Source organism: Eurosta solidaginis, chromosome 5 (genome assembly GCF_040869045.1).
Source record: "Eurosta solidaginis isolate ZX-2024a chromosome 5, ASM4086904v1, whole genome shotgun sequence".
NCBI lineage: Eukaryota > Metazoa > Arthropoda > Insecta > Diptera > Tephritidae > Eurosta > Eurosta solidaginis.
This window is the reverse complement of record NC_090323.1, coordinates 4,024,914-4,040,870: the sequence shown is the minus strand read 5'-3', so window position 1 is coordinate 4,040,870 and position 15,957 is coordinate 4,024,914. Positions and strand designations below refer to the sequence as shown.

Genomic DNA, 15,957 nt, shown 5'->3' with positions numbered 1-15,957 from the left:
GGCAAGGGCTAGGAGAAGCTGCCGTAGTGAAATCCTTAAGTACTATGAACCACTTAAGTAACGTTGCTTAGACCTGCCTTTTGTGGAAACGTCCACAAGCCTCCCTTTTCTAAAACTGTTCTGTTTTAGAGTTACTGAGAGAGCAGTGGACTTAAATATTAAATTTTTTGGAGAAATAATTTTTTTTTAACTTTTTTAATGATTTTTTTTCACTTTTTTAATGATTTTCATTTATTTTCTTTCCATTTGCAAATAACTTTATAAAATAAATTAGTTTTAAATCAAATAAAATTAATTATAATTTTTTAATTGAAAAAAAAAAAAAAATAAATAAAATAATTGTATAAACTTACTTAAATTAGTTAACATGCTAAGTATTTAGTCTAAAAATATGTATCTATCAAAACTGGTTTCAATTAACAAAATTTTCAATTTCAAATATTTTTGAAAAAATTCTTTGCGCCAACTTAAAAATTAAAATACGTTCTTTGGTTTATTTAGCTGTGATGTAATCAATAAAATTTTGCATAAATATACAATTTTTAATAGTTACTTCTTTTTCTAAAATATTATTCAAGGCCAAATGTTGTGTTAGAAGTTCCAAATTTTCACAAAAGTGTACATATTTACAGTTATAACTATTTGTGTTCAAATTTTTATTATTTGAGCAAATTTTATTTTTATTTTTTACTGATAAATAAATAAATAAAGTAATGCATTTCTAATGATTTTTGTATTAATTTTAATTAATTAAGTATATACAATGTTTACATATACATATATGAGCTTATATAAAACAATTACAATAATAAATAGCTAGAAAATCAAAGACTTTTAACATTTGCATTTCACATTCACTGGCTAAATTAAAAAAATATATTTTCCTAACTGCTACAACTTAAACCACTTAACAATTATTTTCGAATGTCTGCACTTATGTATATATGTATTTATGTATATTTGTGTGTACAAAACTTTGGCTTAAGCGACTTAGTATTTCATCGGGCCAACTCAGACCACACAATACTTGACGTATGAACTACATAAAAGTAATTGTTGTTAACTATGATTTTTGTTTTTTTTTTTTTTTTAATTATTGATAAACTAATTTATAGAACACAATAAATATAACGCACACGTGAATAAAATGCATATATGATGAATTTCATATCAAAACCTATAAAAAAGGCATATTTTGAAACCGACGCCCTCATATTTTGATGAGTGTTACCAAGATCTTAAAAATTTGTATAAAAAGAAAGAAAAAAATACGCCATTTTAATTTTTGGATATGTTATATATATTAAATAGACCTTTCTAAAAAAATATATATTTTATTTTAAAACACTTGACCTTTGAAGTTTGTTTTTCAAGTTTAAAATTTTACATAATTTTTGATTAACTACAATTCTAAACATGTAACAAAAATTATTTGAAACACCGCGAAGAATTTTATAAGTAGAATTCTCACGATAAGTGAGAAAATATTTCACAAAAAGAATATTGCCATAATAAAGAAGACGTTAGAACAGAAAGAATTCCCCAGAGAATTGTTTAATAAACTTATTCACAACTTTTACGCAGGAGCCAAAAATGAAAACGTAGGTGAAAAAGTCAATAAATTATATAAGCCAGTATCGTATATTGCCGGATTGGCAGAAATAATGAAAAGTTCGAACCTATTTGACAGGGAAAAATACACAATAGCATTCACATACAACAATTCACTCCGACAAGTATTTAACAATATGAAGGACCCAATTCCAAAGTTAGAGAAATCTAATTTAATATATGAAATTCCATGTAACGGCGACGGATCCCACGTATGTGGAAAGGTATATGTGGGGACAACAAAACAAAAACTGAAGACAAGGGTTTCCGGTCACAGGTCCAATATCAAGCTAAGAAACAATTCGTCGGACAACAAGACTACCTTGTCATCTCATTGTGCTGACACTGGACATTACCCCGATTTCGAAAATGTTAGAATTCTCGATAAAGAAAAACACTACAATAAACGATATATTTTGGAGATGCTCCATATTATGAACACCCCTAATAGAATGAATTACAAGTCGGACGTAGACCAATGTGCCTACGCATATCGCAATTTAGTTTCAAAGCAGCAACAACACACAGGGCAAATCACAAAACGTTCATCGAGAGCGCCACAGCCCAGCAAATATCCCGCTGTGAACGAGATTGGGGACAACAACTAATGAAAGGGGGGGAGGATATTATGCACATTTTGCTTTGTTGCATTTTGTCCTGTTTTTTTAAAAATACTCTGTGTATGATTGTTGTTGTGTAATTTTGTTTACTTATACGGTTCCCTAAAATTTGTTTATACTTGCGGTACTCTAATTGTTTACTTTCCTTTTCCACCTTCTTCCTATTATTTTGTTAGAACACCTGATTAGTCGATCAGGCATTTCCATGCAAAAACAGTCGATCTAGTGTTATAAATGTATGTATGTATGTGATATAAATTATATACATATTTCTGTTTATTTTCTTTTCATGTTGTGTTTTTAAAAAAGTCTTGAAAATGACTTCAGATTGAAGTCGAAATATCGACCAAATAAATATATGAATACTAACACAGTAACACATTCCTCGAGCTCACAAAACGCTACATTGTTTAAAATTTTATTTTAGAAAAAATTTTTTACAGTGTATGTTTTCAAAAGCCGATCTGAATACCTTTTCAATGGTACCAAGATCTTTGAAATCGGTTGAGCCATTCCGTAGTTATGACATCTCAAAACTACCTATTACCGTCATTTTTCACAACCTTGACACCTTGCCACGCCCACAATTTTTAAAAAATGCAATTTATAAAAATGAGGTTGTGTTTGTATAGGTAAAGTGTACCTGTATGAAAAATGTCATCAAAATCTGAGGGGGTCGGATTCAAAGCATTCATCATATGTAACAATGTATGTGTGTCAATTATTAGTGCAGCTTAGTGTTGTCTTTAACTATAGTCATTATCTACAGAACCGTTACCTATGCGGCATAACCAATAAACTAGCAGTCTCTTGATAACATTGGACCTCTTGCGGCCCATAGGCGTGTCTTCAGCAACTACTGCTAGTAACTTCCATTTTGACAGGCGGTAAACTCTCTTCATGCCGACTCTCACGATGTCGACGCAAATCGACTTTACGTTGAAACGATTGATCGCAGAGGCCACAGCCGAAGGGTTTATAGCCAGTATGTTTGCGCATGTGCGTAATAAGGTTAGAGCTTTGACTGAAAGCTTTTAGGCAAACAGTGCATTTGTGTGGTTTTTCACCTGTAAAATAAAAAAGAAAAGAAAAAAGATTAAAATCAAATTCAATAAATTCAACGTAAATGCTTGTCGAATAAAAGTTATCAGTAATAGCTCTGTGGAAATGGGGTTGTATGCAATTGTGTATTCAAATTGACTTTTATATTAAGATATTGGGTCAATTAAAAATATTAATTACTATCTATGCATGCATATGCTGGTCGTTAAGGGAAATGCATAGTTCAAAAAATCGCTTGGATGCATTTTTCACCCTTCAAGGGTTGGCCAGTGCAACAAATGATTTTTACACTTTTGTGCAACAAAATCGCGCAATTAGTCAAATTAAATCAGATAACGAAGCTATACATTTATATAGACAAATATGTACATGGAAACTAGGGCTAATACGAAAGTGAGCTTATCGATACCGAAGTGGTAGTTGGATTTGGAAAATTTGATGCAAATGTATATGCATGTATGGGTGATATCTAATAAATTAATATAATTTTAAAGCAGTTGGTTATTGGGAAATATGTCTGTCGCAAGAGGTGACTAAACTCCATAGACCAAAAAGGTTCGACACGTTCATGTTAAACCAGTTTCGAGATCGTCGGGCTTCAACATTAAGGGTTTAATTTTTCTGAATGTACTGGATCAATATTCGGGAAAATACCATCTTTGTCGACAATTCTCCTCAAAACTTCCGGCGAGTGCCTTTATCGCTACAAGTAGGAAAATAATGTTAACAGACCCGACAGACGTTGTCTGACCAGACTTGCATATCTTTTAAATAATTTAAAGCACGGCGGTCACCGTAGTGTGGTGGTAGCGTGCTTCGCTTACCACACCGAAGATTCCGGGTACAAGCCCCGGGCAAAGCAACATCGAAAATTTAGTAAAAAAGTTATTCTAAGCGGAGTCGCCCTTCGGCAGTGATTTGACAAACACTCCGAGTGTATTTCTGCCATGAAAAGATTCTCAGTGAAAACTCGTCTGCCTTGCAGATGCCGTTCGGAGTCGGCATGAAACATGTAGGTCCCGTCACGCCAATTTGTGGGGAAAATTAAAAAGATCACGACGCAAATTGGAAGAAAAGCTCGGCCGAAAATCGCTTCGGCGGTATTCCCGCCTTGCATTTATTTCTTTATTAATTTTATAACTCACTCACGTGTTTGCTTCTAATGCCTGTCCACTTCCTTTATCATATTGCCCCTACTTCCTTTTTTTCTCCCTTTTCTTCACTTTATCCTCTCTTTCTTCATCTAAGTTTTTTCTCGCCTTCTTCGACATCATTGCCTTCTCTTTTCGTTTTACGCCTGCCCGTTTGACTCTCACACTCTCTCTCTTCTACCAAAATGCTCTACCTCCCCTCTATCTCAGCCTTTGGTCTCATCTCATCCTCATCCTTAATTTTATAGCTTCAATTCAAAATAATCGCTATCACAATCGAATTTAAAGGTTAATGTAATCGAAAGTTCCAACCTTTTCCGAATATTAAACCCCACAACATCTCTAACAGCAGTTGACTTAGATGTTCTTGTATTTGTAAACCTGCCACTACATAGCTGAGTGTTTTAATTGTTGGCAATATTGGTCGCTTGAGTGGAACGAGACAAGTCCTTTCACATACAAACGCTAGGGGGGAAGCAAGCTCATGATTGTAAGTGCACTAGTGCAATATTTATAGTGCAATTTTACAGGGTGTTAAATAAACTTGCTATATGACATGTTTGCTTTCCATCAAAGGCGATATCAAACTTTAGACTTTTTGATAAAATCAGACATAATTTGAGTATTTTTAAGAAAATTAATTTAGAATTGTGTAAGTGTGAATAGTCGCTACATTTTTTGCCTCAAGTTCTGTTATTTTTAAAATTTTGATGTAAACGGTTTTCCGTGAAAACTACTTCAAGCCTTAACTCAGCGACTCTGTTTTGTTAAACCTTTTTAAAACGCTCGCATTTAACATTTTTGATGTTACTTGTCTCAGTATATAAAACTGCAACCTTTGCTAAAGTAGGCCAGCAAATTAAGAACTACAACACAGCTTTCTGTTGTTAACAAAACACCCTGTAAATGTAAGTTGCCATTCAGTAGGTGTGATTGTTTCCTTTTAGTGCTGATTAAATGTGGTGATAGGAAAAACTTTAAGCCTTTTTTGTTACAAGCCATGTGTTTCTAAAGTGTTCGAAAAATGATAACGGCCAAAAACATTACGACTAAGAGTACCTACTTTACACTGCAACAACTGTGTTATGTTCATATATGCATATAACTGATTTTATATAGATGGCATGATTAAGAGCGAGTATCGTCGCGAGCATCGGCTTCTTGCGAGATTCTCGAATATGGAAATACTCGTAAGGCAAGGCGAACTTGTCGAGCTTAAGACATCTTCTCGAAAATAAGCTAGAAGAATGAATGCAGCGACTTAATTGAATGCAGTGACTTAATTGAATCATTAGAAGCTCGCAAGCTTTAACACTCAGAGAAAAACGGCTTTCTAAAATCCAGCACCACCGGACTCAATTCAAGCTTTTCATGGTCTTACTTTTTTGTTCTTGAAAAACGAATGACCTGTTCTCAAAACAACAACCTTGTTCTTTAACTGACAACCATTTCCTTGAAAAGAGAACGGCTGGTCTTAAAATATGAACAAATGTTCTATTAATGAGAACAATATTCTTAAATTAGGAACAATGTTCATAAATTAAGTTCAAGAAAAAAGAAACGGTATAATTCGTGTGTACTACAATGTTAAATACAGCATGTGGCACGAGCTAGCAATCAGTTGTAGTGGCCCAGCGGCTGTGATGTTGTGGTTGCGATCGTGTGGCGCGAGTTCGATCATCGTCAAACTCTGAAGTTTTTTAAAGCATTTTTTTTATATTTTATTTTTTAACTCTTAATTCTCGTTGAGTTCCATTCACATATGCACAGGTAATTCTCAATCTTGTTATCCAATGTTTTAAATATATATTCAGATTGCATCATCAAATAAGAAGAATTTCTCAATAAGAGAAAGATGAAAAAATGCATATTATACTTTTTTTTCTAATATTTTCGAATTTTAATAAGACCTGTTTTTGTTATTAATATTTTTTATTAATAACAAAAAAATTATTTATTAATAAAAAAATAAATAAATGGTACCTTCCCACTCCCACCAATGATCAAGCACAAATCGTTCTTGAATTGAAACCGAAAACTGTTAAATCGACCACAAATCGTTCTCGAAGCGTGCGAACGAAAAATCTTAAATCAAGCCCAAGTAGTGTTTGAAATGAGCACAGAAGGTTCACACATCAATAACAACGTGGTCATAAAATACGAACGGTGTGCTAGTAAAACCTGTTCTTAAAACAAGCCCATCGGTCACGAGTTAAGAAAAAACGTACTTAACAGACTTTTGTCAACGAATGTTCTTAATTTTGAACTTGTTTCGTTCGTTTTAGAATGATATTTTTTCTGAGTGAAGGATCTCGAATTTCTTGCTGGTGTTCTAGAAGAAATCGTAACCTCTTTTACGATTATTCTGCTTGAGAACAGCCAACATATAATAAATATTGACATACTTAGTTATTTAGGTATATATTCTTGTTCTTGTTTTTTTTTGTTATCTCAAAGTTTGAGCTCACCTGTATGTATGTATGTATGCTTCTTCATGTCAGATTTTTGATGGAATCGTTTTCCGCAGTAATGACAAGGATATGGCCGAGTATCACTGTGTATCAATAAATGTGTTGATAGTGTTGACGAACGTTTAAAAGATTTACCACACTGTTTGCACTGTAATCAAAATTTGCAAAATAAATTATTTATTAGGTATGAATAAGACTTTTCAGCTTTTGATTATATGCACTTCTCAAATTTAGAAAAATTAAAAAATAACAATAATTATCATTAGAAAAAAAAATTATTGTTCTGGCCTTAAGCTCGAATCGAACCTTGAATCATTTATCAATAGGCCGATAAAAACAAAAACAATTATATGCACTTAAGACATCTATTACGTGAGTCGATGAATTTTTTTCTAGATTTCATCGCTTCACGGAACACAAATTGCCCAGTCCCCTCCCCCTGATAACAATGTTTCCACATAATTGTGAAATATCTAAGATTTAAGGCGCAATAATCGTTATTATTTTGCTAAACATTGTTATTAAATAAAAAATATTTAATATTAAATACTATTATTCAATATTAATACAGAGGAAAGCTAAATAACTAAATAAATAAATAACTAAAAATGCTTGTTTATAAAGAAATCTCGTTTAACAATATTTGTGCCTAACTTAACAATGAAATGAACTAAATTTATACAGCTTGCTTAAATTTTATAAAAAGTAGGCGTTGCTTTTGAATTTCGCAAGACCCCCGTCGAGTGCCTCTAAACTAGAATTAACACAAGCATAGTCGAACTTAGACGAAAGTACTAGACTGTTTCGGTGCCCATATGGAATACAACATAAGTTCTATCAAAATGAGATATTTCCTTGAAATGGATACACCGCTGTCTGTTGAAACAAGAAGGATTATGTATGAAAAACACTTGTTCCGTTTACACGAGTTTAACTGTTATTTTCAGAGTTATAAACTAAAAGTTCTGATTTAATAATTTCTTTCGGACTAAAAAATTAAAACTATAGAAAATTTTTTCTGAAGCACTTTTATTATATAAGGAATAAAAGTTTGGGTCCCTGCTTAAAATCACTTAAGAAAGATGTATAGCGCTTTTCAAGACCAGATTAGACTAAAAAGCGAGTACGGCTGTATATACAAGGTTTACACAAAACGAATTTTCTTACAAATTCCTGCTAAACATTGTTATTAAATAAAAAATATTTAATATTAAATATTATTATTCAATATTAATACAGAGGAAAGCTAAGTAACTAAATAAATAAATAGCTAAAAATGCTTGTTTATAAAGAAATCTCGTTTAACAATATTTGTGCCTAACTTAACAATGAAATGAACTAAATTTATACAGCTTGCTTTAATTTTATAAAAAGTAGGCGTTGCTTTTGAATTTCGCAAGACCCCCGTAGAGTGCCTCTAAACTAGAATTAACACAAGCATAGTCGAACTTAGACGAAAGTACTAGACTGTTTCGGTGCCCATATGGAATACAACATAAGTTCTATCAAAATGAGATATTTCCTTGAAATGGATACACCGCTGTCTGTTGAAACAAGAAGGATTATGTATGAAAAACACTTGTTCCGTTTACACGAGTTTAACTGTTATTTTCAGAGTTATAAACTAAAAGTTCTGATTTAATAATTTCTTTCGGACTAAAAAATTAAAACTATAGAAAATTTTTTCTGAAGCACTTTTATTATATAAGGAATAAAAGTTTGGGTCCCTGCTTAAAATCACTTAAGAAAGATGTATAGCGCTTTTCAAGACCAGATTAGACTAAAAAGCGAGTACGGCTGTATATACAAGGTTTACACAAAACGAATTTTCTTACAAATTCCTGCTAAACATTGTTATTAAATAAAAAATATTTAATATTAAATATTATTATTCAATATTAATACAGAGGAAAGCTAAGTAACTAAATAAATAAATAGCTAAAAATGCTTGTTTATAAAGAAATCTCGTTTAACAATATTTGTGCCTAACTTAACAATGAAATGAACTAAATTTATACAGCTTGCTTAAATTTTATAAAAAGTAGGCGTTGCTTTTGAATTTCGTAAGACTCCCGGCTAGTGCCTCTAAACTAGAATTAACACAAGCATAGTCGAACTTAGACGAAAATACTAGACTGTTTCGGTGCCCATATGGAATACAAAATCTGGAGAATTTGTAAGAAAATCCGTTTTGTGTAATCCGTATTCGCTTTTTAGTCTAATCTGGTCCTGAGAAGCGCTATACATCTTTCTTAAGTGGTTTTAAGCAGGGACCCAAATTGTTATTCCTTATATAATAAAAGTGCTTCAGAAAATTGTTTTCTAGTTTTAATTTTTTAGGCCGAAAGAAATTATTAAATCAGAACTTTTAGTTTATAACTCTGAAAATAAAAGTTAAACTCGTGTAAACGGAACAAGTGTTTTTCATACAGAATCCTTCCTGTTTCAACAGACAGCGTTGTATCCATTTTCAAGGAAATATCTCAGTTTGATAGAACTTTATGTCGAAAAAACAGGTGCAAGTTTGCTATGAAAAGGTATAAGTTTGGAATTGTGAGAGTTGGTCTTAGTTTTTCCATGACAAATTTCTGGTAAAGTTTCCAAATTTTTTAAATGCCTGTAAGCGTTTCAAATCTAAACATTAAGAAGAATGTACTGGTAAAAAATTCGTTTCATTTGGATGAGCCGTTCCATAGTTTTAGGACCGGTATTTGATTTATTCTCAAAAAGTAAAAGTCCCTATTTAACATTTATTTTCCGACTTATAAAATAAAAGTCCAGGTTTTACTTTTATTACTTCCTTTGTATTAGGTCGGTTGAATGTTTGTCCGCTTTTCATACAAATCTTGCAATCGATTTTTAAGTAACTTCTCATTGAGCTACAAACGTGAAACTTTACACATAGGTTAGAACACCGTGACAATGCAACAAAAGGAAAAAAATTCGTTAGGTGGCTCACGGATCGAAATAATTAGATAAGAATTTGAAAATTTTCAAACCAGCTTTTAAGTAACTTCTCGAAGAGCTAGAGTTGAAATTCCAACTTAATTCAGAGGTCGATGACACGATACAAAAATATTCGGTAGGGGGCGCACGGGATGAGATATTTAGAAAAACCGTACGAAACGGAGGGAATTTTGGGATTGATTTTTAGGTAAGTTCTCACTGAACTACAACTGTAAAACTCCACAGATAGGATAAAACGCCGAGAAAATTTAAGAAAAGGAGAAAAATTCCGTTAGTTAAGAACTTTGAAATTGGTGTTTTGAGATCGAGTTTAAAGTAATTTCTCATTGAGCTACAACCATGAAACCTCAGAGAGAGGTTAAGACACCGTGACAAACGAAACAAAAGGAGAAAAAATCCGTTAGGTGGCGCACGGATCGAAAAAAATTAGATAATAATTTCGAAATTTTAAACCGGGTTTTAAGTAACTTCTGGATGAGCTAGAGGCTAAAAATTTGGAGCTTATTTCCGAGGTCGGTGGCAGCCGATGACACAATACAAAAAGTTTCGCTAGGGGACGCACGGTTTGAGATATTTAGAAAAATCGAACGAAACGGAGGGAATTTTGGGGGGTTGATTTTTATGTCGGTTCTCATTGAGCTACAAGCGTAAAACTTAACAGATAGGTTAAGACACCGAAAAAATGTAAGAAAAGGAGAAAATAAAAATAAAATAAAAACATTTTAAGCACTTCCTTTATATAAATGGACAAAAATCAGCGAAAAAATGTCTCCTTATATAAAGACATATTCTTGCTAAACATTGATTTTTAAATTTTCACATAGAAATTGCAAAAATATCCATGAGAAGCAAAAATATAAAGGTGGCGCGCAATTGATTGACTAATAAAATCTCCTTTCCTACCAACTTTTCAATCCAAGTAATGTGCGCTCCACTTTTATATTTCTATTTCTTATAAATATTTTTGCAATTTCTATGTCAAAATTTAAAAATTAAAGTTTAGCAAGAATATGTTTTTATATAAGGAGACATTTTTCGCTGATTTTTGTCCATTTATATAAAGGAAGTCCTTCAAATTTTAAAATTTTTTTTTATTATTTTTGGAAAAAGTTCGAAAATTAAAAAGGCTGAACGATTTGCAATAAAAATTCCATCGGCACCGCGGGATCCCATAAACTTTCACCTAGGACAATTGACCCAGACTTTTTCGACGGAAAAAAAATTACTATTATACTAAAATGAGTACCTGCTTTTAAGCTTTTGATGGTCGCTTTTGCATAGCAAGGTAAAACGTGAAGCATACTTTCAGAGACTGCAGCTGATTTAAATGAAAAAACTGTGTAAAGGCTTATTAGAGAATATATAAAAATCGTCTAAACCGAAATAATGGAATATTGAAAGAATAAAAGAAGATTAAAATTTAATGCCATTCTTCTACAAAGTTTTTTGATTCATTTTACGAAAATATGCACGTATTTTTGCTTACCCACCAGTGAAAACTATTTATGGGGCTTATTTGTACGGCTGTAGTACACATTTTTTAGAACAAAATCCAAAAAAAAAAAAAAATAAACATTTGTACAAATCTAAATATTGATACAAAGAACTGTTTTATTAATACAACGGGGTTTTATAGCACACAGAAATCAGTATTACATTAGAGTGGAAATTATTTGTTTGAAAAAATAAAGCAAGATTTCGCTTGGATGGAGTACAAGAATGGCGCTTGAAAAAATGTTGCATACTTAAAATGGAGAGACGGTTCTGCAATGGTCTTAAAGGTGTGATTTTTTCTCGAACTAATAGTTTATAGTACTTTAAGTACTTACGAAGGTACATATATGACAAAAAATTAAAAAAAATTGTCATCTTTACAATAAAAAAAAATATATATTTTTTTTTCAACTGCACTAACTTTATTAATTAAGAATTATTTAAAATCATACTAATGGCTTAAACAGATATAATACATCACTTACTTGGCGGTCAAGTGAGAAACTGACAACATAGTTGACTGTGTTTGTTTTGATAGTAAACGCCAGATAGGCTACGTATCAGTCGTCGCATCCTTTGCTTTTGCAAATTTTCAACTTTCTATACACTTTAACTACGTCACATATTATTTGTTTTTAAACGGTTTTATTTAGCTTGACTTGACAGGCTGGCTGGTCGGCACAAATTTTGTAATTGAAATTTAAATAACTTCCCGATAAGCTACATGCTTGCAACTTAGAATATAGTTCAGAACCCGATGACAATGCAATAATAAGAAAACAACTGCGATAGGTGGCGCATGGATCGAAATATTTAAAAAAATTGTATTTGTGGTCCGATTTGGCTCATATTTGGAATAAATATTACATACAGTCCGGTAGAAGTGGCATCAAAATATTTTGGAGTTGGAGGAGGGACAAGCATACGTGGCGCACAGACGAGTAAAGTCTTTGGAAGGATTATTTATTGAGGAATTATTTTGTAAATAATTGTCAGGAAAGAGTCCTTGTAATAATGAGTCACTAAATGAACTAAATAGAATGATAAATAATAGGCAATTAAAAAAGGACTAAAAACTTTTAAATAAAATAATTAAAAAAAATGTTTAAGTTAAACGGTTTTATTGAAAACAATACATACATGATGTAATAATAATACTAAAAGCTAGAAAATAATTAGGTAGGTCCTAGGTACTAGTCATCACACTCCTCATTAATCTAGGGCGTTGATCAGACAATTAAATAAAGGCGTTGGACGTGTCAAATTTCTATTGAAAATCATATATAAGATCAACTGACGCTTAGGGCCTCATTCTCTATTACGAAACGAACGTTCGTTTCGCTTCAGAGACAAATTGCTAGTGTATTTGCACGATGTTAAACGATGGCAACATATAAGCTGACATTTACTTTCGCCTACCTGTTTGACATAAGGTAAGAAACGCAAAGGCCGAACGAAAATTATAGAGAACACTCTTGCTAGATGAAATCGTTTGGAAGCGAATCGTTCGTCTGAGCTATCGTTTGCAATAAACAATGAAGCCCTTAATAAGGTTGTGCTGCGTTTCACATTTTTAGAAATTTCACGCACCCAACGCTTTTATTTAATTGTCTGATCAACGCACTAGATTAATAAGGAGTGTGATAACTAGCACCTAGGACCTACCTAATTATTTTCTAGCTTTTAGTATTATTATTACTTCATGTAAGTATAATTTTCAATAAAACCGTTTATCTAAAAAATTTTTATTTTAATTAAATTATATTTTTTCATGTACAATACGCGTCTGTGAAAAATTGGTGCTTGAAATTAAGTGATGCTTTAAGTTGACTTAATTTTTTTTTTTTTTTTTTGATAATGAAATCTATAATTTTACTGCTAAATAAAAGTATTTATGTCAGCCGTTATGTGTCCCATTTTACTGCCACGTACGTGCTGTCAGTGGGAAATTACGTGCATCGCGACGGATTGTATCTGCTTAAGCCATAATAACATGCACATGATTTTAAATAGTTTATTTTTAGTTTGTTTTTATTTGAAATGATGTGGGATTTTTTACGCAAATTCACCTTATTTTAGTTCGAATACGAAGTATATGCAAAACAGCTATGTAAACAGGCGAATAACGAACGAATGAAATATCAATATGAAATCACATAGAGATCATTTGCATTAATTTATATTTGCTTAAGTGTTGAGATGTGAACAATAAAGCAAGGAATATGTTTAATTGGATTAAATGAAGTAGAGTTTCATATGAACACACTCTTGTTATTTAGGTCTATTGTTTATAATCTCAAGTTGAAATAGAAATGATTTTTTCACTTTGAAATTAAGTATTATTAAGTGGAATGAATTGCAAATACAGCTGCATTAAATAAAACAGTATATAATAAAAAAGATTTTAAATAATGAAAAACTTTGCGCATCGGATCACTAAGTGATCTGTGTTAGCATATATCAGTACATTTACATAGCTACAGAAACAGGCACGATTTTTGTTTTTTCTAAATTAGCCGATATTTATTAATATGCGCAGTTTGTATAACTTGTTTCTGATTTTTAATACTGTTATATATAGTTTTTGTTAAACAGTGCAAAACAACAAAAATACTTCATCAAATTTCATAGCGCTCGGCGCAAAATCACTGTTCAAGCAGACCAAATTGCGCTGTCTTCTAAAATAATTGAAACATTGAAGCAATTTTTGTATCAATCCTAAAACGATCCTTATAGGCAAACGTCCAATTATTCAACTCGAATTCTACAATTTGATTCAAGAGCCGCTAAGAAAGCTTTATAGATATTATATTATATTTTAAAAGCCGAGATACACTCTGAAAAAAACCTACCTTAAATAAGGCAAACATTTCCTAAAGAAGTTTTTTTAAATAACGGAAAATTTCGATTCAATGAATGAGAATTTCTAATTTTTGTATACAACTTTTTATTACATTTTTTCAATCAAGGGTACACGATTGAAAATTTTCCACAATATTTATATGTACGGGTTAACTTAGTAAATAAGAGCGCTCAATCGCTTAATCCACAGCCGTGACAATTGCACAATCAAATTTATTTAAAAATTTTCTCCATCCTTATGCCCGATTTTTAGTACAAGTTCAACTCAGTTTGTCAGTTAAACTACGCTTATTCTACAGTTTTCAGTCTGCTTTAACTGAAGTTTAAGCTGAGCTTAAGCGACCGATATGACAGGCTTAAACTCTAGTTATGTGTGTTCTTTTGAAATGGCTCGAAAATACCCAACAAGAATTTGGGTTTGAGTACCATTAGAGCTCATGTTGATAACCAGACATACTTCTAAAATCTCAAGAGTTGTTTCGAACATTGGCTAAACTTGAGAATAATAAAGCAAAAAATGCTATTACTTAAGTTGAAAAAATTCAATTCCCAACTTGTGGCTCTCTAACTGGACTCAAATGTAAGTTTCCATACTACAGTATTTTCCGAAGATAATATAAAATATATATATTTTATTTCTAATTAATTAAGTTTCATTACTGCTATCAGTCAGATGTTTATTTCTTACAATAAACATCTGTTGGTTTTGGTGGTGTGGTACCGCCTTGGATATTTTTTTCAACTCCACCTCAAGTCGGTATCCAATGTAGGATATCAACTGGAACAAATGTTCACATTTCCAACACATTTCTTTCATTTGAGAACTATACATTTCCCAAAATTTCTCAAAGATTGGATTGGATGATAATAACGTTGGAGATCAACTCGAAAACTCTAAATTTTACAAAATTTCTCAACGGTTGAATAGTGATTGGAGATTGAAGTTAAATATCAACTCGAGAACTATCTGTTTTAAGAAAAATTAAATAATTATCTTGGATATCAACTCCGGAACTAGATATATACTTCGCTGTAGAAATATTTTGTCCATGTTTGTTGGGTAAACAAAATCGAGCTGTTGCCGTATGTACAAATTATCTAGATAATAAAAAACCAATGTTGCCGTACAAAAGAGCTTTCCCCATAGGCGGCCTTTTACTGTGACTGAAAACTGCTCAGTAGTTTAACTAAAGTTTAAATTTGACTAGAATTTAAGCAAACTTAGTTTAAGCTTAGCTTAACCAACTACTGAAAACCGGAAAAAGAATAATTTCAATTCTTTAACAAAATTACTTGTCCAGATTTAGAGAAGGATTTTTATGGCGAAAAATTTTATATTTATCCTTATTGTATTAACAATTTTCCTCGTTTTTAGGTAACTTTTTTGAGTGTAGCACGTTCTTGGAAAATATTTTATGATTTTTACTTTTAACATGCAATGACTGCGCTTCTCATTTAACAATTTCAGCAGCTTTTATATATGACATACATACATATTGTTCTATCTGTGACCTTAGCATGACCGTTCGATGCGATAAGTCTGAACAAAATGTATCATCCGATTATTAAGGACCACCATAAAGTATATCAACAGTTTCACATTAAAAAAAAATTCCGTCAAAATCTCAAATATTGTCGAAATCATATAGATTTGGTGTTTTTTTTTTTTTTTTTTTTTTTTTTAATTATTTACCGCTATCACGCGCTAAGAATAGCGTT

The 15,957-nt window shown here is 31.7% G+C and overlaps 1 protein-coding gene across 1 annotated transcript in view; it reads right to left on the bottom strand.

Annotated features, from left to right (window-relative positions):
• Positions 1-497: 497 nt before the first annotated feature.
• sens (senseless) overlaps positions 498-15,957 on the bottom strand; it is a 32,168-nt gene continuing 16,708 nt past the window's right edge. Inside the window, exons 4-5 of the mRNA XM_067757225.1 lie at positions 6,913-7,063; positions 498-3,298 (exon numbers count right to left, since the gene is read on the bottom strand). Coding sequence (XP_067613326.1) covers positions 3,081-3,298; positions 6,913-7,063 — 369 coding nt within the window. The 3' untranslated portion in view covers positions 498-3,080. The remainder of the gene's footprint in view (positions 3,299-6,912; positions 7,064-15,957) is intronic.